The sequence below is a fragment of the Bos grunniens genome, chromosome 26 (assembly GCF_055505025.1).
Source record: "Bos grunniens cultivar Pamir isolate PY7600 chromosome 26, Bosgru_T2T1.0, whole genome shotgun sequence".
NCBI classification, from domain to species: Eukaryota; Metazoa; Chordata; class Mammalia; order Artiodactyla; family Bovidae; genus Bos; species Bos grunniens.
The window spans coordinates 33119263-33139431 of NC_141190.1; the positions used below are offsets into that span (position 1 = coordinate 33119263).

General features: G+C 50.5%; 1 protein-coding gene across 4 annotated transcripts in view; it reads left to right on the forward strand.

The window, feature by feature from the left end:
* VTI1A (vesicle transport through interaction with t-SNAREs 1A) overlaps positions 1 to 6562 on the forward strand; it is a 379768-nt gene extending 373206 nt beyond the window's left edge. For all 4 annotated transcript variants that reach the window (XM_086379045.1, XM_086379046.1, XM_086379049.1 and 1 more), the window contains one exon: positions 5980 to 6562. In XM_086379045.1, the coding sequence (XP_086235171.1) occupies positions 5980 to 6367 (388 nt within the window). In that variant the 3' untranslated portion in view covers positions 6368 to 6562. The remainder of the gene's footprint in view (positions 1 to 5979) is intronic.
* The last annotated feature ends 13607 nt before the right edge of the window (positions 6563 to 20169 follow it).

Here is a 20169-nt window from a genome sequence, read left to right on the forward strand (position 1 = left end):
GCAGACTGTGTTCCTCCAAGAGCTGCTCCAGCCTCCCAGCCGAGTCCTGCGGAGGGTGACGGGAGGCCAAGGCTGTTGTGATATACAATTTGGCATTTGGGGGAAGCACCCAAACGGCTCACATACACCTTGAGAAGACCCTGCCCACACTGCCCCTCCCTGGGATCTTGACACAGAGGGGCATGGTGACCCTCAGAGCCTCACTCTTCCTCATTTCCATCTCCTCTTCATCCATGCCCACCCCTCCCAAGAAGTCATGGAGAGAGCAGAGTTGGATGGCTTCAGTGAGCTCCTTATTGTCCCCAGCGAGACTTCTAAATAATCAGTCTCTCCATATGAAACATGAGAGGTATAATCAGATTTGTTTATCTAGTCAATAAATATTCATTGAGCATCTACTATGTGCCAAGCCCCAAAGACAGAAGGTCAAGAAAATGGATAAGAAAACAGGTAAAATAGTTCCCCAGCCCTGGGGCTGGAGGTCAGAAAGCTGTTTTCAGCCCAGTGAACTGACTTGCTCTCTGATCCCAGACAAGTGACTCTCAGGGCTGGACATCACCTGGTTATGCCCTCGCCCCTGCCGCCTCCCGCTGCTGACCCTGAGATAAGGCGCACATCCACGAATCATTTGGCAAAGTCCTTTCCAGACAGCAGCGCTGTGTATCCGTTCCTCCTTGCAATTTCCCCGCCTACATTTGCGCAATTGCCCTATCTGAACGGGACTAAGACTGACGCTTTCCTGCCAGTGGCCGGGTCCGCATGAGCACTGGCCCCTTGTACATCAAGAGCTGCCCAGGAGAGGCCAGGAACAGGAATAGGGACCATTTAGACTAGGATTGACTTGGAGGATTTTTTTTTTTTTCCTGCTTATTAAATGACAAAGGTTTGACTTAGCAGGCAATCGGAAACCCAAAATATCATAAAAGGAAAAAAGTTGCCGAGCGCCTAAGAGGTGCGCCACGGGAGTGGGGTCGGGCTGAACAGATGGAGCAGGAGACGTTTTTTCAAAGGCTTCTTTCCCCTTCTTCTCCCCTCTCTGTCCCCCACATGGAAAGGGGAAAATAGAAGCAGAATCCAGATTTGGGCACGGGGGTGAGCTGTTCACCCTCCCTCGCAAGCACCCCCAGACTCTGGAGACACTTTGATGTCTGGGCACATGGCACTCGGGGCTGGGAGACGCCCAGGCATTCCAGCCTCTGGACTGGCCTCCCTGAGCTCCTTTGTAAGGGCAGATGAAACACACGGAGTCCAAGAGCAGGGTATTGAAATGAGCAAATGTGGATCAGTGTCCCTTGAACTCCGGGCTGGCCACCTTGAAACAGTTTGGGCAGCAAAAGCCAAGCAGATGAATGAGCTTGGATTCACAGAGCCCTTGAGCTGTCTGAGCTGTTGGGACCATTTAGCCCTACCTGCTTGTTTTCAGATGGGGAAATGGGGCTCAGAGAGGGAGCGAGACTTGTTCAAGATCACCCAGCAAGTCCATGGCACAGCTGGGGTGGAGGCCAAGTCTTTGCCTCCAGCCAGGCTTCTCTCTTCTACACAAGGAACTTGAACTTCAACAAGCACCACATTCTAGAGGCCACAGCCCGGCCACGGGGACACTGGCCTCCTTGGCAGTGCTGACCTTTGCACCACAGGAGCCGACATTCCTCAGCTCAACTTTTAAAACCATCGTGCACAGAAAAACTCAATTCCATCCATGTTGGCTATGGTCAGTTTTTCCTCCTGAATGTCATATCTTCTGAGGAATCGGCGGGGAACACCCTGGTTCTCTTTCCTGGACAGGGAAGCCTGGCGTGCTACAGCCCATGGGCTCGCAAAGAATCAGACATGACTTAGTGACTGGACAACAGTGCTGCTGCGGTGCATTCACACCCAGGAACAGCCTGGCAGCGCGACCATCCAGGGCTCCCGTGTTCTCTCCAAGTCTGGCATCTTCCGTGTGAGCTGGGCTGCTGGTGTCCCGAGCACTGGGCCCTGCTGTGCCTTTTGCAAGTCATACCCTGTTCCTGGCTTTGGCTCCTCACCCAGCAAACGGGAAAGCCCGGCTGGAAAGTCTCAGGAAAGCCGGTCTCTGCCGACTCCGGTCATCCATGGCAATGAAAAGGGAATGCTCCTGACAAAGCGAGGGTAAAGGGCCCAGGGTTAAGATGGCAGCCTTGGCATGTAGAACCTTCTAGAAGGCCAGGAGATGTGGCTTACTGAGCTTCTGAGAGGTCTTGAATGCAGGGTTCGTGTCATGGGATCTGCACTCAGAGGGTCCCCAGGCTTAGGGTTTCAAGCTCTGTATCACTGTCTTGAGATTCTTAAAAGAATTTTATCTTGGTAAAAGCTGTGGTTTGTAAATGAAGTCTGATGGGACAATGGACCAGGAAGTGGGGGGTTTGCGCCTTGGCTCATGTGGTCTTGCGTCCCACCGCCTGCCTGTTCCTGGGGTCTGGTTCTCAACTGCTCTGCCTTCTGTCCCCTACAGCCCTAGCTGCACTCAGCCATCCCCTCCCCACCTTCACTCAGCAACCACTGCCCGCCTGCCCCCAACCTGGGGCCAGGCACGGAGCGGGTGGGGTCAGCATGCCCACCCCACAGTGCCTTGGGGTGGGACCTGGTGGCTGCAGCCCCTGCCCTACTCTGGCAGAATCGGGGTGCATTCACAGAGTACTCTGCAGGGACAAGCCTCTGGTCCCCCTGTTCCCAGGATCTGGTGTATCCAGTGCGTCCTAGGGGTTGCCTGTCTGCTGAAGGTTGGGGCAGGGAGCCTGTGCAAGGAGAGGCCTGACCCACTTCTTGCCCCAGGCTTGGGGCAACGCATGTCCGGCCAGCCACTGGGGAGGAGGAAAGGAACCTGACCTTCAGGCTCCAGGGCAAGTATGGGTCCCAAGTCACCAGGCAGGACTCAGGCCCGTGAGGGCCTGCACTCCCCGAGGAGAACCTCCATTGTCCCGCTCCGTGCCTGGGGGAACCCTCTCCTCCTTCTTCCTGCTTCCCTGAATCTGATTTGTCTCTTCTGGCCAGTTTGAGGCACCCTCTTAAGACCCACAAAATACAGTGTACAATGGGCGAATGTACATGTGTTAAATATGCCAACATTTGCATGTAAAACTGGCACTGTACAATATAAAAGTGAATGGTACCATTTGTGCTAGTAATTTAAAATTTTGATTTAATGTAGAAGATTAGAAATTTTTAAACACCATGAGAAGTCAAAAAAGAGAAAGAGACCAGGGAAGAAAGGAAACAGCATTTTTTCTTGCTTTTTGAACTAGGGCCTCCACATTTTTGCCTTGCTCTGGATCTCACCAATCACAGAGCTAGTCCCGCCTGGATGAGTCACTTTCCCTCTCAGGCACCCATTTTCCTATCAGGAAACCAGACCTTTAGCAGTGTGTTTCCCCGCCCTAGCTCACGGGCACATTATGAATGTGCACTTGGATCAAGTCCCTTGAAGAGATTTAGAAACCCGTTATGTGGTGTCAATCCCCAGCCTGGGAGCCACAGCCAGCCCTTCATTCTAGAACAGGAGTTCAGCCCCACTCATGTGGGTTTCACCACCATTGATAAGTCAGGCTCCACCCAGGTGTTGTGTCCTAGACCTGAAGGCCCAGTCTGACCACCCACCACCTCCCGTACATACAGGGTGGAGGTGTAAGTGCCCAGAGAGCTTGAACCTGGAATCCAAGCAAGTTGTGAAGTGGAAAGATGGCAGTCAGCCCCACAGCTGAGCTTAAAGTGTGCAAAGACCACTATTGATCTCTGCAGTCATCCATTATATTTTCTGGCAAGAACCAGGATTTCTGAGCCTAGTATGAGACTCAGCATCAGCACCAGGGAAGCTGGGTACCAACCAGGTTTGGGTTTCAGGATCTTCTTGAGAATGGTAACAATCTCGATTACAGTTACACTGCTGGGGTGGGGGCGGGGGTGGGAAGAGATCTCCATTTCAGAATCGTTTCCAAATCTACCATCATGGGGTATGGGAGGGTGGTTCAAGTCCCGAGTCCAATCTGCCTTGCCTGTGGACAAGGTAGAGTCCAATCGACCTTGAGGACTCACTATCCAAGGGTTGAATGGGTCCAAAGTAGCAGCCTGGCATATCCTACAAAGTCCAGTCCCTTTAAAATAATATGTATGGAGTGAAGGAATGAATCCATTTAGATCCACTTGCCTCAGTGGAGTCCAAAGGCTAAATTGCATACTCAACAACATCATTTTAGGAGAAAGCAAAAATTAGATGACCCCTCCTTTGACTTCTTTTATAGCTTTACTTCTATAGGGGAATGTCTCTCTATCATTTTAAAGTTTTGGATTTTTGTCTTATTTTACTCATTATCACATTTTGAGTGATGTCTTCTGGCGCCAGCTCAGCTTCCTCCAGATAATTCATTAGGCCTGTGAGCTGCTCGAGAGTGGGATTAGAACCCGTGTAGTACATGGTCGCTTTAAACTGAGATCTGCTAATTAATCACTCTTCTCTGTGTAACTGAGCGATAGCTCTCCTTCCCTAAGGAACTGCAATTTCATGGTTCCTAATGATGCTGCGATTACATTATCTGGATCACTTAGACAGTGGGTGTCAGGAGCGATGCTCGAAGCCCGTCTCGAGGCTGGGGAGAAATCACTCCTAAGACCAAGGAGATGAGGAAAAGGAGTTCAAACATCTGTTGCTAATTTTCATTAATGTGTCGCTGTTTCTTACATCTCATGCAGACGTTAGTTTCAAGTTCCGATATCCTCCAGTTCCACCAAACCTCACATTGTTACTAATGTTCACAGGGTTATTTTTTTAAATCTATTTATTTGCTGTATTCCACAAAATAATTTATTTCTAGCATTTATTTTCATTAGATTTCTTGGAAATGTGCTTCTGCATATCGTTAGTACAAGTAATACATTTTGATTGTTGTTTCCTGAAGTAACTTGTACTATCTGATGAGTTAAATAAAACGCTTAATTCCAAAGTCTGTTATTCCCATCTTTTGCATTTAGGTTATTTATCTTGCCTCCCATGCCCTTTCTAAGTGAAGGTATGTTATAAATCTTCAGTCAGTTTCTTGTTACAATTTCTGGGCTGTGAATATAGACACTGTCGTTTGTTTTTTTTTAAAGGATGAAACTTGGACCAAGTTCAAGGTTGCTTTTGAACACAGGTTTTCTTCTTCTTTAATTGCCCTAAGACATGGTTTTGAAGAGATGGCATCACAAACCCGATCTGAGTTCTAGTTCCCTCATTGGTGCATTGGGATGATCTGTTGAGCCTGTTTCCTTGACGGTAAAGTAGGGAAAAGATCAGCCACCCTAAGGACCTACATGAAGATTCAACTAGGTAACCCGTGGAAAACCCCACCAGGCATATGCTAAACGGTCACCACCCCATTCATCTTGATCAAATAGGCTGATCTGTGACATCATGGTAGAGACATATGATTGGGGTTGGGGGACTTTTGGGTGTCTTGCTTTATTTCTTATAAAGATCCTTCATGATTATGGCCTTAAAATACTTCAGACATGCCTTAGATTCAAAAAAAGAGAGAGATTCATTTTTAAAATTCATTTAAAAGATACTCATTTTAAAAAACATTTTAAAATATATTTTAACACTAAATGTCAGGCATGGCACCAGGGACTGGAAAACAGCATCTACCCACAGAAGAGAGTTTCTGCCTTGCCCAGAGCCCATAGGCTGGTGAGGGAGACCCACCAGACAGTTTCCTGGCAATTACCTGCCGTAGGAATTGAGTCACAGAGAAACCTTGGAGAGGCACGGCAGTCTTGGTTGGGCTGATTTGAGCCTATTCAAATGCCAAGGGTTTAGCATTCAGAAGGAAATCTGAAGACGAGTTTGAAACACTGGGAAAAAAAATGTTTGTTGATACGAACTGAGTGAAAGACAGCTTCTATCATTCCAGATGACCTGCTCAGCCAAAATTTCACCGACAGGAAGTTCCCCATTAAATGACCATCTTTTTTCCTATCCGAGAGCAGGGGCGCTGTGAATTGTGCGGGCAGGAAGACACGTGGATCCACCCTCCCTCCGGGACAGGAGGCAGCGCCAACAAGGGGCACCGAGCCACTGGCCACGCCCCTCCCAGAGCAGCAGGTGATTCTCAGAGTTGGTTGCATGGACCGCCTGTCTCCTTCCCCCCATCTAATCTGGTCACCGAGACACTCCGCCGTGTTCCGAGGAAGCCGAGCAGCTTCACAGGACTCGCCTTGTTTGGATGCACGGCACAATGAATTTGTACCCGCCGAGCCTCCAGCGCTGATATTTCAAATCCTACAGTACACTAAACGTGAAACTTTTGTTCAAATTTCAAGGATTTTGATAGCCCAAGTGAATAGACACTGCCTATTGATTTTTCCCTTACAATGACTCTTGGATAACCTATTTTCTCATTTATTTTTAAAGACAGCTCATGAGATTTCATAGCAATTCTGCCCAACCTCCTAATATCAAAATCCCTCCTTGACCCTGAAAATTGTAATTCTGCTATAGATCACAGCTGCTGAATATTACCTTTTACTAAGCTGGTTAAATAAAATATGTCCAAATCACTAGATCCCACAAGCCGTGGCCTGCAATTGTAATGATCCAGGGGCTGAGGTTCTCACCGCCGCGTGCCCGCCAGCCCCGAGCTCTGCTGGCCAGGCTGACACCAAAGTGTGGGAATCGAGCACATCGGCTCGGGCTTGGAATTTAAGGAGGAGGAGAGGGAAAGCGTAGTTCAGCTAGTCTTCAATGATTTTCTTGTAAAACTTTTACAAGGGAGACTTGGGCTGTTTGATGTGTTCTAGACAATCAAATGCCCTTAGAGTCTGCTGCAGAGTGGCTGGGTTTCCCCCCAAGTGGAGGAGGGGGTGTATTTGATGTAGGGCAAGTTCAAAACCCCAAAAGCCTTCCACGCTGGTAGGTCAGATTTCACTCGAAAGGTGGGGAAATACAACATGTGAAACGTGAAAAGGACCACCAACCCAGGAAGTCTTATTCCGCCACGGGCCGGCCTGAACTCTTGCTTTGACTGAAGAGGGGCCACGGGGAATTTAGACCAAGGGGGCTTGCACCCAACCTGAAACCCCTTAGCTTCTATGTCTTCTGGCTCTCACCACGCTGCGTCCCCTTTAGCCAAAGGGCCCCATGACTCTCCCGGCCCCCACACAGCCCAGCTTACTTTTCCAACTTATTTTTCCTTTTTCTCAAAAGAATGAAGGACAGCACCTACCTACCCAAGTGGGTTCCACAGGAACTGTGAATATTTCAAAGCCAACACTTAAATCAAAAGTCATAACCTCTGGCTTTCAGATTGTCCTCTTGCCTTACCTGGGCAGCCCCCACATCCAGTATGGTAATGTTTTCCCTGAGAACCTCACTCATTACAGGGGAACAGAGTCTGACTCAGCAGAAATACGGCATTTCCCGACAGTGGTCGCTGGAGCCCATTTGAAATGCAGAACACAGCTGGCTTTTCCGAGGGCCTGTAGAGCGCTGTAGCTGCCTCTGCCCCTGCCCAGGCCCTCCTACGACAGCTGGACCCACTGCCTCCCCTGCAGGGCTGGCAGCTGGTCTTTGGCAGGTGACTGGTCCCGGGGAACAGGTGTGGGGAATTTGCTGACATCAGCGCCAGGTGAGTCAGAGTGAACAGGAAACTGTCCACAAAAGAGAAATTAATAAACAGCAGCAAGTCCCCTCCCTCCAACCCTCAATCAGGATCTGTCGGGGGTCAAAAGGGCTACACAGGTTAGTGTCTTTCAACACAGCATATGCCAGGGATGACAAGCACGTGGCAGGATCATCTCTGGTCCCCCACCCCACCTCCCCATCCCTAAGTTCCCAGCCCACACTGCTAATTGATCCTGGCTGTCTTTCATCCTCAGAATCTTCTTGAACCCGGCACTCCCTGCAGCCTCTACTCATCGGTGATGGTGAACTGGGGAAAGCAATCTATTTGCCTCCAGCCCACCACATTCCTGTGCCCACAGCATGTGCATGCCACCCCTCTACTGGGGGATCCCCACACCCTTTCTCCTGGCCACCTGCGTCTACCCCTGCAGGGACCCACTCAAGTCCCCTTTTCCTCCCAAGGGTTTTGCCAACCACCATCATCCTGCCTGCCTGGCCAGCCACTAGACACTCAGGCAGAGAGGTGAGTAAGAGGCTGGGTGTGTGGAGACCTCTGAGTTCTGGCCCCGGCTTTGTTCTAAAATAACTGAATGACTCTGGACAAATCAGTTTCCTTCTTTATCCCTCTATTTCGCCATCTGTAGATAAATTATTAAGACCCTAGGATCTGAAGGTGGCTCACAGCTCCTCCATCCTGTGACGCAGAATTCCTTGGCAATCACCTTAACTCTTTGAACCATTTTGTACAGCCTTTTGTTACTTTCTTTCTCCACCCATGTGAGTTCCTGGAGAGCAGGAATTGCAACCTCCCACCCCCCACCCTGCCCCTGGCCCCACACCTTCGACAGCAAGGAGATCAATCTAGTCCATCCTAAAGGAAATCAGTGCTGAATATTCACTGGAAGGACTGATGCTGAAGCTGAAGCTCCAATACTTTGGCCTTCTGATGTGAAGAGCTGACTCATTGGAAAAGACCCTGATGTTGGAGAAGATTGAAGGCAGGAGAAGGGGACAACAGGACGAGATGGTTGGATGGCATCATTGATTCAATGGACACGAGTTTGAGCAAGCTCTGGGAGATGGTGAAGGACAGGGAAGCCCGGTGTGCTGCAGTCCATGGGGTCAAAAAGAGTCAGACACAACTTAGCAACTGAACAACAACCCCCCACCCTGATCTGTATTTCTCCTTGGAGAATCAAAGTGCTAGGAGGAAAATACTCAGTACCTCTTGCTGCATGTTCAATTCCTGTGATGCTGATCATCTCCCATGGAAGGAGAATCCCTAGAAAGTTGCAGTGACACCAAGTCAAACCTTGTTCCAAGGGGATCGGCTCCATCTTCTACCCTCCCAGGAGTCTTGGAGACACTGTTGGGAGCTCAGGACAGTGAGCTGATGAGAGGTGAGGGAGACAGAGGCGATCCCATTCAGTTCAGCGGTCGATGCTCAGACACGGGAGTCAGGCTGTTGCTCATCCACTAGCTGTGTGAACTTAAGCAAGTGAATCAACCTCCCCACACCCTGCAAGTCAGGCATGGCCAGATGACCTTCGGATTGAATGAGAGAACCCTGGGGTGCACCAGGCTCTGGCCCCAGGCTGTGGTAAGTGCTCAGTGAAGGGAAGCAATCATCGGGACTTTAGGATTGGCTCCGCCCCACCCACCAGGCCGCTGAGACTGTTACCCATCTGGGCTTGTTATCTCAGTTCAAGTGAACTGACTGGGAGTGCAAATGGGAATGAGCAATTCTTGGCCTAAAGGAGGAATTTAGAGCCTCAAGAGCAGTAAGGAGAGGAGGCCAGACGGTGAGGTCCAAATTCTGACGTCAGATGGAATACATCCCATAACGGAAGTCAAGACATCACCCCACCCGCAGACCATCTTGCAATTGGCTCCACTCAAGGAACACCACCCCCCCCACCACCCCCACCACCCCATGGCAAAGGCAGTGCCGGGTACAGAAGAGCCCTCGGCCCAGTGGGCAGTGCCCTCTCCTCCCAGGAGAACACAAGCTTCAGGGCAATAAATTTTAGCTCTTGTTACCACCTCTCCATTCTCTCCCATCACTGCCTCTTGATCTTCCCCTCTCTGCTGACAACCAGATATGGTTGGCATTCAGTTGGGGATTTAAAACCAGGAGCGCATCACCCTCCCTTCAGGCTGGAAGCTTGCTCCCTGGCTCTCGGAAGCCTCTCGAAGCTGGGCGCTTGATGAGTGCCAGGAGACCGGCTCCTGAAACCGGAAGGGGCCTGCATTGTTGGATCAAAATAGCAAATGTGCAACCTGAGTCCCTTGAGGGGCCCTCAGCCGGCTGGTGGCTTCCGGTGGGTGCTCGGCACAGGCCAGCCCCTGGATGCAAACTGCGGTGGCCCTGGCTGCCACTGGAGAGCGCCCTGCTGTGTGTGCCCCTGTTCTGCCCTTAGCCAGGTTAGTTCATCCAACTGAAAGTGGACTCGTGCTATCCTTTAGCAAAAACAAATAAAATTCATATTTGAGTCGAATAAACCAAGCTTCTGCATATCACCCATGGGCTTCCTGAATGATTTCAATCTTCCCAGTTAGAGTTTGCCACCCCTGAATCTCCCACGACCCCAAATCTAAAAGCACCCCTTCCCCGTGGATGACAGCCACGTGGATCTCTCCCTCTCATTAAGTCAGAAGGCAGAGATCTAGGATGGCACCTGTCTTCCTGCGTGGTGCCCAACTGACTTGTCAGCTTCCAAAATGTTTTCATCTCTAGAAGAAACAATGCACAAAAAAAGCAGTTCTGAAAGAGGCCCATTAGACACAGCTCCTGAGCCAGGGCAGGTGACCTATTTGAGGGCCTTGGAGGAGGCGTATGGGGGGCTTTAAACCAGATTTTTTTCCTCTGCAGTTCCCATCCCATGAAGCTGTTCTGCTAGCCCCTTGGAGGGCCCATATGCTCCAAAGTAGTAGCAAGTGTCCCATTACTGTCAACGGCCTTTTATTTTTAAACTAATGCTATATTTGGAAAGCAGTAATCCTGGGGAAATGATACTGGGACTAATGGGGAACATATTACCTTTCATGTGTTTTTTTCATGTTTAAGGTTTCTTTGCTATTATCTGAGTAGCAAGGCTCTGCATACACTCTTGGGCAAAAAATCAAAATAAGCCTTAAAGCAATAATATTTTAATAAGCATCAAATGTCTTCAACGAGATAAAAGTATTATATAGTGTTTTGATATTGGGCTTTAGTTAAAACCTCATTTAAAAAAAAAAAGAAAATTCCTCAGATGTACTAGGGTGGGAGAGCAGTCATGTATTTTGAAATTCAGGTGGAGGAAAAGTTTCAATCCAGGTCAATTATGCTAATTAAATGCCACAAATGATGGAAATTGCCAGCAAATGGATGTTATTGTTTGTTGTTATCACTGTTTCCCATTGATCAAAAACACCAGCTAATGACACTTGAGCCTCTAAAAACTGAGCTCCAGTCTGAATACACATTGATGCCTCCATGCCAGTCATAACCCTTGGGCGGCAGGACTAAGCTCCTGTCCAGCCCACATCCGCCCCTGCCTTCTTCTTGGGTGAAGTTTCCAGCAGCCAAGGCTGCTGGCCACCTCCCTGAAACTCAGATTAGCTTGGCCATTGAGCGCCTGTTTCTGTTCCCAGACCCAACTAGGAAGTGTTCAGGGGCCCAAGTTATGAAATGAAACCCAGTTTTCTGATTCCTTCAACCCGTGCCCAGGGACCGAGCTAGAACCATGAGCTCTTTCTTTAGAAGTGAAAGGAGGACGCTCATAGATCCTCCACCTGGTTTTATAAAATGAGGAAACTGAGGCTCAGAGAGAGGAAGTGACCTGCCCAAAGGCACACAGCAAACTAATGGGGAGCCAAGAATAGAACAATGCCCTGATTTCCGGTCCCGTGCCCCGCGTGCTCGCCTCTCAGATATCACAATACAGAACTGTAGCTTTCCTGTCCTCCGCCCTCATGGCAAGTTCCTCCCACCCCACCCCCAGCTTTCTGTAGTTTCATGTCAAAGCTTGGTTGGGTGACCTCAGCGCAAACCAACAGGAGTTCAAGTTTGGAATCAGGCCATGTGTAGCATGACTTGAGTGTCTCTCCCCATGGCTGACCTAACATGGGAGTCAGTTTTCAGTTACAAGGTAGAATGTACTTTGGATGGGTGGGACATCAAAGTGAGGGTGGGAGATCAGTGATTTCAGGCTGATCCAGGGATGCCACCATCCTCTCTTAACCCCGAGTTACAGTAGACACCATCCTCTGAGCTGTGGCTATTGGCCATTCCTACTTCCCACTGACCAGTCTCAGAAGAAGTTGGCTGCAGGAGATGGGATGGAAGGAGATCAAGAACTGGTGGGAGAAGGTGGGAGGTTTCAGACAGGAATGGTCAAGGATGTCACAAGACACTCTCTCATTTCCCATCTTACTGAGGTGGGTCCCGAAGGTCACAACCCCCATAGTCTCCCTGGTTTCCAGGTACTGGGTGGGGGTAGGACCCTGCTATCCCTTTGGAACCCAGAGCCACTGGTCATCATGGAGCGAGCACACCCCGGGCCTCAGGAACCCTGCGCTCAGCTCCCAGCTCTGCCCCAGCCATGTGCCCTTGAGCAAGTCACTTTCCCTCCTGGGTCTCAGTTTACTGATCTGCAAAAGGGGAGGGCTTGGCCTGGAAGGCCATAAGGAGAACGGCCCCTAAGGAGCAATTACTGTCCTGGGGTCACGGAACACCCAACTCTTGTAGCCATATCCCTGGAGACGTGTAGATAATTCCCAGCATAGATATTCCTCAAGTCATGTATTTGGGGACTTCATGGGGACTTGGGTTTTGTCTTTGAAGCAGTGGGGTCAGATCCACCATCTGAATTTGGCTTGCCTCGGGGTCATCACAAAAGGAGACCATCTGGGAGTGGCTGGGGGGCAAGGACAAGGAGAGGCCGGGGGATGGCAGCTGTGGGAGTGCTCGGCCTGGTCCAGGGCCTGGGCCAGTGACTTGAGGCTGAGTTCCTGTCACTCACTCTCAGCCCTGCACTTAATCAACTCGGCCGTGGGCACCGGGTGCTTCTCCACCTGCCCACAACCCTTCAGGTGTGCTCGTGGGGCCTGGTCCAGACCTGCCCTGCACAAGGACGTACCCCAGAGGGCTGGAACCAGGCCTCCAAGGCCAGAATCGCTCTTTTCCCGCTCATTCTGCCCCCTCATCCAGGGGCTCCCAAGTGAGGCCCCAGGAGGGGAGCCAATTCCCAAGGAGGCCCCGGGACAGGCCTCGAGTCTTCCTGGGGTCAGAGCCAGAGCCAGGGGGCCTCAGAGAGCTGAGCCTTCTGCCCAGACAGGCTCAACAGACACCAGGACGTTGGGACCTGCAGGGAAGCGCATCTTAGTGACTGAAAAATATAAAAGTGCCTCTAAATGGTAGGAGGTCAGGCCATGTATGTTATGGAGATCAGGGCTGGGAATGATCTCATAACACAGATTTTTTTTTCCCCTCAACTAATCTGTATTTCGGAGAGGGCAATGGCACCCACTCCAGTACTCTTGCCTGGAGAATCCCATGGACAGAGGAGCCTGGTAGGCTGCAGTCCATGGGGTCGCTAGAGTCGGACACGACTGGGCGACTTCACTTTCACTTTAGCGTGTCCACTGTTTTACTGAAACCACATAGAGACCCCCGCCTCATAATCACATAGGAAAGAGGGTGGATGGGAGGGGGAGGAACTCAGCAACTGCCGTTACCCCCACCAGGTGAGCTTCAAGGATGAGGATGAGGAGATGGGGTGTGGGCAGTGGGTCAGAGGCCAGAAGCTCTCTGGCCAACAGAAGCACATTGCTCCAAAGGCCATTGGATCTGTTAAACCGTGACTTGGCCCCTCACTAGCTGGGGGCTTCGGATGACCTCCTTGGCCTCCCTGAGCCTCACTTCCTGACTGTGACGTGGGGGTGATGGTGAAGGTGACTTGGAGGGTCGTCACCAGTATTTGACACGATCCAGTAAATCACCAAGCCTGTCCATGGTGCCTGTGGCCCTCGCTTCCTCTGGGCACCTGCTGTTGGGAGTACCCCACTTTCTTCCCTGAGGGCTGCTTGCTGAGTCACTGTCCAGCTCACCCCAAAGAGAGGGGCTATGGACAGCCCCTGGGGTCACAGGCTGAGGCTGGCTCTGTGGGTCACCCTCTCCCTCAGTCACGGGCCAGGGAGGAAGTTGGCATGCTGTCTCAGGAACATGAAGAGCAGCCATGGAGAAAGGAGTTGAAGACCCACTCACTCGTTCCCTCACGAGATATTTACCAAGCACCTGCTGTGGGCTGGACACTGAGAACACAGCAGAACCAGGGAGGCCAGAGCCCTGCCCTCTCGGGGCTCTCAGTCTGGTAGCGGAGGCAGACAGACCATTGATAAACCACAGAAAGCCAGACGCGTGCAGCAGTGAGCAAGGCCATGGAGGGAAGGAGCGGGTGGTGGTCCTGGCCTGTGGGAGCAGCCACTTAGGCGAGAGGAGGTAATACCCAAGCATGCCCGGAGGATGCTGAGGACCAGGAAAGGCATTCGGGGCAGCGGAGGGCAAGAGGAAAGGCCCTGTTGAGAGGAAGCAAAGTCTCACGAGGCTTGGCGGGGAGGTGCCCTGGGGCCTGGAACAAACTGGAGGAGCCCAGGGGCCCCCAAATGAGGCCCCAAATGTGGGCGGGCTGAGTCTCCAGGCCTGTGGGTCTCAGATGGAGGCTGGATCTTATTCTAAAGAAAGGGGAAGCAATACTGGGGCGGAGGGCTTAAGCTAGGTCTTTAAGGACCCTGGCTGGTGTGGGATGGATTATAAAGGGAGACAAACATGGAAACATGGAGATCAAACCAGTCCATCCTAAAGGAAATCAACCCTGAATATTCATTGCAAGGACCGATGCCGAAACTGAAGCTCCAATACATCGGCCCCCTGGTGTGAAGACCCGACCCATTAGAAAATTTCCCTGATGCTGGGGAAGATTGAGGGCAGGAGGAGAAGGGGACAACAGAGGATGAGATGGTTGGATGGCATCATTGACTCCATGAACACGAGTTTGAGCAAACTCCAGGAGATGGTGAAGGATGAGGAAGCCTGATGTGCTGTAGTCCATGGGGTCACAAAGAGTCAGACACAACTGAGCGACTGAACAGCAGCAACAAACATGGAATCAGGGATCAAGCAGGCCTGGCCTCACACGCACATCCCAGTTGAGGAGGTTCGGCCATGTTACTCCACTTCTTTGGGCCTCAGTTTCCTCATCTGTAAGATAGGCTGCTGCAGAGATTAAGTGCTGAGAGACTGTCAGAACAAATGGCCAAGAGCCGGACCACACATACACACAGAACTTTGACTTACAACCCACAGCAACCCCTTGTGTATATTGACCAACCTGGTAGCCAGCCTGCAGTAAGTCAGCCTGGCAGAAACCAGCCTGCTATCTCCAGTGACAATCGAGAAAGCTAAACAATAACTGAAACAATGGACCCCCGATGACCACAGGTCAATTTGTAACTGATGGCTTCCCTAATATTTGTCCCTGCTTCCAATTTAGGATTAACCGGAAAAAGTCAAATATGCACCCCTCACCCATCACATAGGATAGGCTTCCCCCCAACCTTCTATTTAGCTGCCTCCAGCCTCCCCAGGCCAACAGTTTTCCACCAGGGCACACACAAAGCTTCTTTCTTTGCACTCTAAACCTTGCCCACCTTTGAGGCTCTGCCAAGACGCAAGTGATGGTGGCTGACTCCCTTGCTATATAGCAAGCTCTGGATAAATCGCCTTTCTTTTCTCGGTTGGTTCATTTATTTCCAGGATGCCAGCATAAGCCAAGCACCGGGTGCCTCCCTAGCATGCGATGGGTACCCGGTGAGGTTCTGTCCCTCCTTATCTTCTGAGGGACCCCACAGCAGCTGACCCAGGGCCTGTCCACAGGAGTGTCAGAACCCTGAGTGGTCAGGCAGGCCAGGTGCCCTAAGAACTAGCTGCTTCTCAGTACGTCTGCCTCGGGAGGAAAGCCAGCAGGAGATGATTTTATATTTTCTTGTGTACGATGCGGGGAGGAGTTGAGTGCAGAGCTATATTTTAGGAAAAGAGCCTAAGACTGGGTTTTGCCTAGGTTCGAATCGCAGTTCAGTGCTGGCTGTGTGGCTCAGGCCCCAGTTGTCTTCTTTGTTAAGTGGAGAAGATTAAATGAGCTAATTTGGGTTAGATGCTTAGCGCAACGCCTGGCACCTAGGAAATGTGTGTAAACAGAAACTGGCAGCCAGCAGGAGTGGCGACGACGAGGCTGTGCGGCCGCCAAACAGAGCCGCCGAAGGTTCAGAGAACTGTGTGCGGGAGGACGCGTGTAGGCACGTCCTCCTCAGCTCAGTGGCTCCTCCATGGGGCAGTCTTCACCCAGGACTTTCTTGGGGAATGCAAAGGCAGCCTGCGCCCTCCAGGGACCCACTGCTATGAGGCTCTCCCCACCTCAGGGAAGCAAGGGTGGTTTTCCCAAGGGTGTGGGACATTCCACCGTAAGGCGTGGCTCACAAAATTGTTAGTGGAGCATCCTGTGTAATGGAGCTCGGGTGTCCTGGGAAATAACCCAACCGCTGTTCATTCACAGTGAGGAGAAAGTGATGGAAAGATTTGCTCTTTATATTTTAACAGGAGGCAAAGCCCTAAGTCGGAGAAGGAAATGGCAACCCACTCCAATATTCTTGCCTGAAGAATCCCATGGACAGAGGAACCTGGTGGGCTACAGTCCCTGGGGTCACGAAGAGTCAGACACAACTGAGTGACTGAGCCCAAAGCCCTAAGTCCAGAGAAACCCCACTAATGTGGGCTTTCAGGCATTTGGGTTAAAGGAAGTGGGTGCTAGATTGAGAGAAAAGGGGCCTCTGAAGTCCCCCACCACCACCACCAAGAAAGAACCTGCAGCAGTCACTGGTCACATCACTGCTCAGCATCAGAGCCCATCAGAGGACCCCTCTCTCTGCCAAGGGTCAGGGAGGAGCGGACATCTGGCCTCTCCAGACACCCCAAGCAGAAATGATCCTGGAACTGGCAGCTCCAACCAGGGGAAGAATTCATCCTGAGAGCATGTTGGCGACCACAACCACTTTCAGAGGCATGGTCACTGAAAGGGGCTGGAGCATCCATGGGCCCAGCAGTGGAGGGCACTCACACACCCAGGGCTTGGCAGCATCCCTGGGGGCATCCACTGTCTGTGTGTGCCAAGTCACTTCAGTCATGTCTGACTCTTTGTGACCCCACAGACTGTAGCCCACGAGGCTCCTCTGTCCATGAGATTCTCCCTGCAAGAATACTGGAGTGGGTTGCCATTTTCTTCACCAGGGGATCTTTCCGACCCAGGGATCGAACCTGTGTCTCTTACATCTCCAGTATTGGCAGGCAGGTTCTTTACCACCTGCAAAGCCCAAGCCACTGTCTAGGGCATAGTTTCTAAACTTAGGTCTCCTGCTTTCCTGGTATTCCAGTCACTTCCCAACAGCTCTCCAAAAAATTCTTTTTCTCCTAAATCAGTGGTTGGTGACCAGGAATCTGATCCGCTGCAGCCCACAACCCTAAGGCCAGTGGAAGCAAAGGGGTGATTACAATTCACACAATTAATTTTAATTCCCTGATGTTTTCTAACAACTGCATACAGAAACAAGGATTTCTTTAAGGTGAGTTGCCTGTGAATGGGCAGAAACCTGTAAGGATTCCATGGTAGGGTGAGTTTTAGGGTATTCTTGTGTTGTCATGAGACCTGCCCTCGCTGCTTTCCCCTCCCCTAAGCAGAGGAGGGAACTCACATCTCATCACTGCACTCACCTCGGCTTCCCTCTGTGGCCAGGCGTTTACTACCCTACATCAAAGCAGCCAGCCTGTTATGGGAGACGTTTCAGCTTGGCTGTGCCCTACTTCCAAGTTCATATGAATCCCTTTGTTTGAGACCCCGGGGGCCAAGGAAGAAAACCTGTCCAGGTGAGCAGGCTTGGCTTCCAGCCCCAGCTCTAGGATGAACTGGATGTAACCTCTCTCTGGGCCTCAGTTTTTCCCATCACTATCATGAAAAAAAAAAAAAAAAATCCATTTGTTCCTGTACAAAGGTCTTCTGGCTCCAAATTCTGTGATGCCATTCTTCTGATTCTTTGGAACTCACCATTCCACTGCCTCCCGCTTTCTGTGTAGGTGGCCCACAGAAATAGCCTAGAAAACAGGAAGGCTAAACTCAACAAGAATCCCAGTTTTCATGTTTAGCAAGGTAGGGCGGGTCCAGGATGCCAAGTTTTGCTCCCTGCCTTCAAGGTGTTAATGTTATTGTAGCTGGCGGGGGGGGGGGGGGGGGGGGGGGCGGTGGGTGGAGGCGGGGGGGGGGGGGGCGGGAAGCGGTTGGATAGGAAAACAGAAGCCACTCTAAGTATCATAAGTTGGAAGGGTTCTAATTCAGGGAACTGGAGACTTGCTGGAAGGGCTGAGAGAGGAAAGGTCAGGCCAGCAGCTGACAGAGGCAGATGATCTACCTAAAAGCAGCTCACCTAGAAGCTGCAAAGAACCCAGGAATCTTAGCAGTGGCCACCACCTCCACCCCCAGCAGCCTGAATCACACAGAGCATACAATTCTCAAGAGTCTGAATTTTGCTCAGGTATCTAGCTGCAGCTTCTGCCAGAGAATGGCATCTTCCTTCTCCCCCGCCTCCCAGTTCTTGCAGGAGTGTCTCTCATTGGAAGACTCTAACCAGTGCACCACTGAAGCAACTTAGCAGCAGCAGCAGCAACCAGAGCTTTACAAAGAAAGGGATTCTGGGAAATGTAGTTCCAGGCTTCTCCTCTGAGGTCTAGGGTGTCAAAGAACGCGGCCACAATGTCAGGCGACAAAAGAAATTGAGTTTGGTTTCACAGCCACAAACCAGGAAAAGCAAAGAGAATTCATCCTAAGGGCCATTGATTGGTGATGACTGTCTGGAGTAATGAGTTGAAAACAACTTTGAGCTTGTATGTAGGGTCACCAGGAAAAGGTGCTACATTGGATTAGCAATGCCCGAGATGGGCATAGAATGAGAGTGGGGGATTGGATGCAAAAAATTTGCTCTAATGACTGGAAGCCTTCCTAAGGTGACTGACCTTTTTCCTTAAGTCAAATATGTAACTTGTAACTATCCACATGTGAATTCATCCCATGTAAGCCTTGAACTCAAGAGGGATATTGGAATTGATAAGGAGCAGGAAAGGTACATGGAGAACCTGTGGGGTCTCCAGCCTCCTGGAATCAAGCTCTGCACAGTCCCCACCATCACACTCCTCAAGGTCATCTCGTGGTCAGGTCTTTCATCACCGCCTTCACTACCCCCTTCATTTTCCAGTTTCTAGGTCTGTCTCTGCTAGGCCTTCATCACATGATCTTGGAGAAGCCTTCCAACTCTTCTCCAGTGAATTACTTCCTCTCTCTGTATCTCGGTTCCCTCATGGGCAAATTCAGGAGTTGGGTTAGATGTGTGGTTTGCTGATGGTGGATTGAGGGGTGTAGGGTATTTAAGAGGAAGAGGAGGGTTGGAGAAATGCCAAGGCATGGATCTCTGGGAGGTAGCACTTTTATCTATTTTAGATACTGTGCTTTGGACTAAGATGTCACTTGGGGGAAAAAGTGAGGGGCTTATTCTACTGCTTAAAATAAATAAATTAAAGGCTTGAGACTGTCTGGACAAGCCACACACTTCCAGATGTGACATTCCCTAGTGCTGGTTAGCTTGTCCACCTCTGCAAACACCAGCCTCTTTTCTCTCTTCCTCCCTTCCTCCTCTCTTTCTCCATCCCCTCTCCTCCAAAGATGTGTATCGCCAAGTCTCCATCTTATCTTCCAAACATGAGGTGAACTTGAGAACCAAACTTGAAGGCTGGGTCTTGTCATTATGAGATGTTGTGAGGTCAGGTAAAGGAAAAGAGGCAAATGAAATCAACATGTCATTTCCCCCATTTCCCAAAAATCTGGTGTAATTCTTTTTATCATTAAAAAACACACTGAACCACAGAAAACTTAAAACTTGACATCCTGGAGTCAAAAGGTCTTCTCACTTTTCCCCACCTCACTGAGAACTGCAAAATTACAAAACATGAGAACATGCAGCTTTGAGTTGTTGTTTTTAATGATACCACAATGACTGGATGGTTTTTATCATCGTGTTTTTTTTAAAGCAGGAGGAACCATTCAAATAGGTTTTTCTGCTCAAAATGTACTTTGGAGTTCCATTTTGGGGAATAAGAACACTTCTGTTCCTCTTCCGGCTACAGTTTCACTTAGTCCCCATTAATACTAGCTCTAGAAGAGTCTGAGTCAGCCATAAAATATGTCCATTCAGGAAATATTTTCATTATTCCCTGCAGGAGGGAAAGGGCAGATTCTAAGGGAGCGCTGGCAAAGGTGTTTTTGAGGAATGCGGAGCAGAGAGCCCACCATTCTGCCCTTGCTCCGGGGTTCCTCTTGGGCCGTGGGGTGCGGCTTGAGGAGGAAGTGGCTGGAATCACACCCACCCGAGCAGACGCCCCTGCCACGTGGAAGTCCATGCACTAGTGAGATCAAGACCAG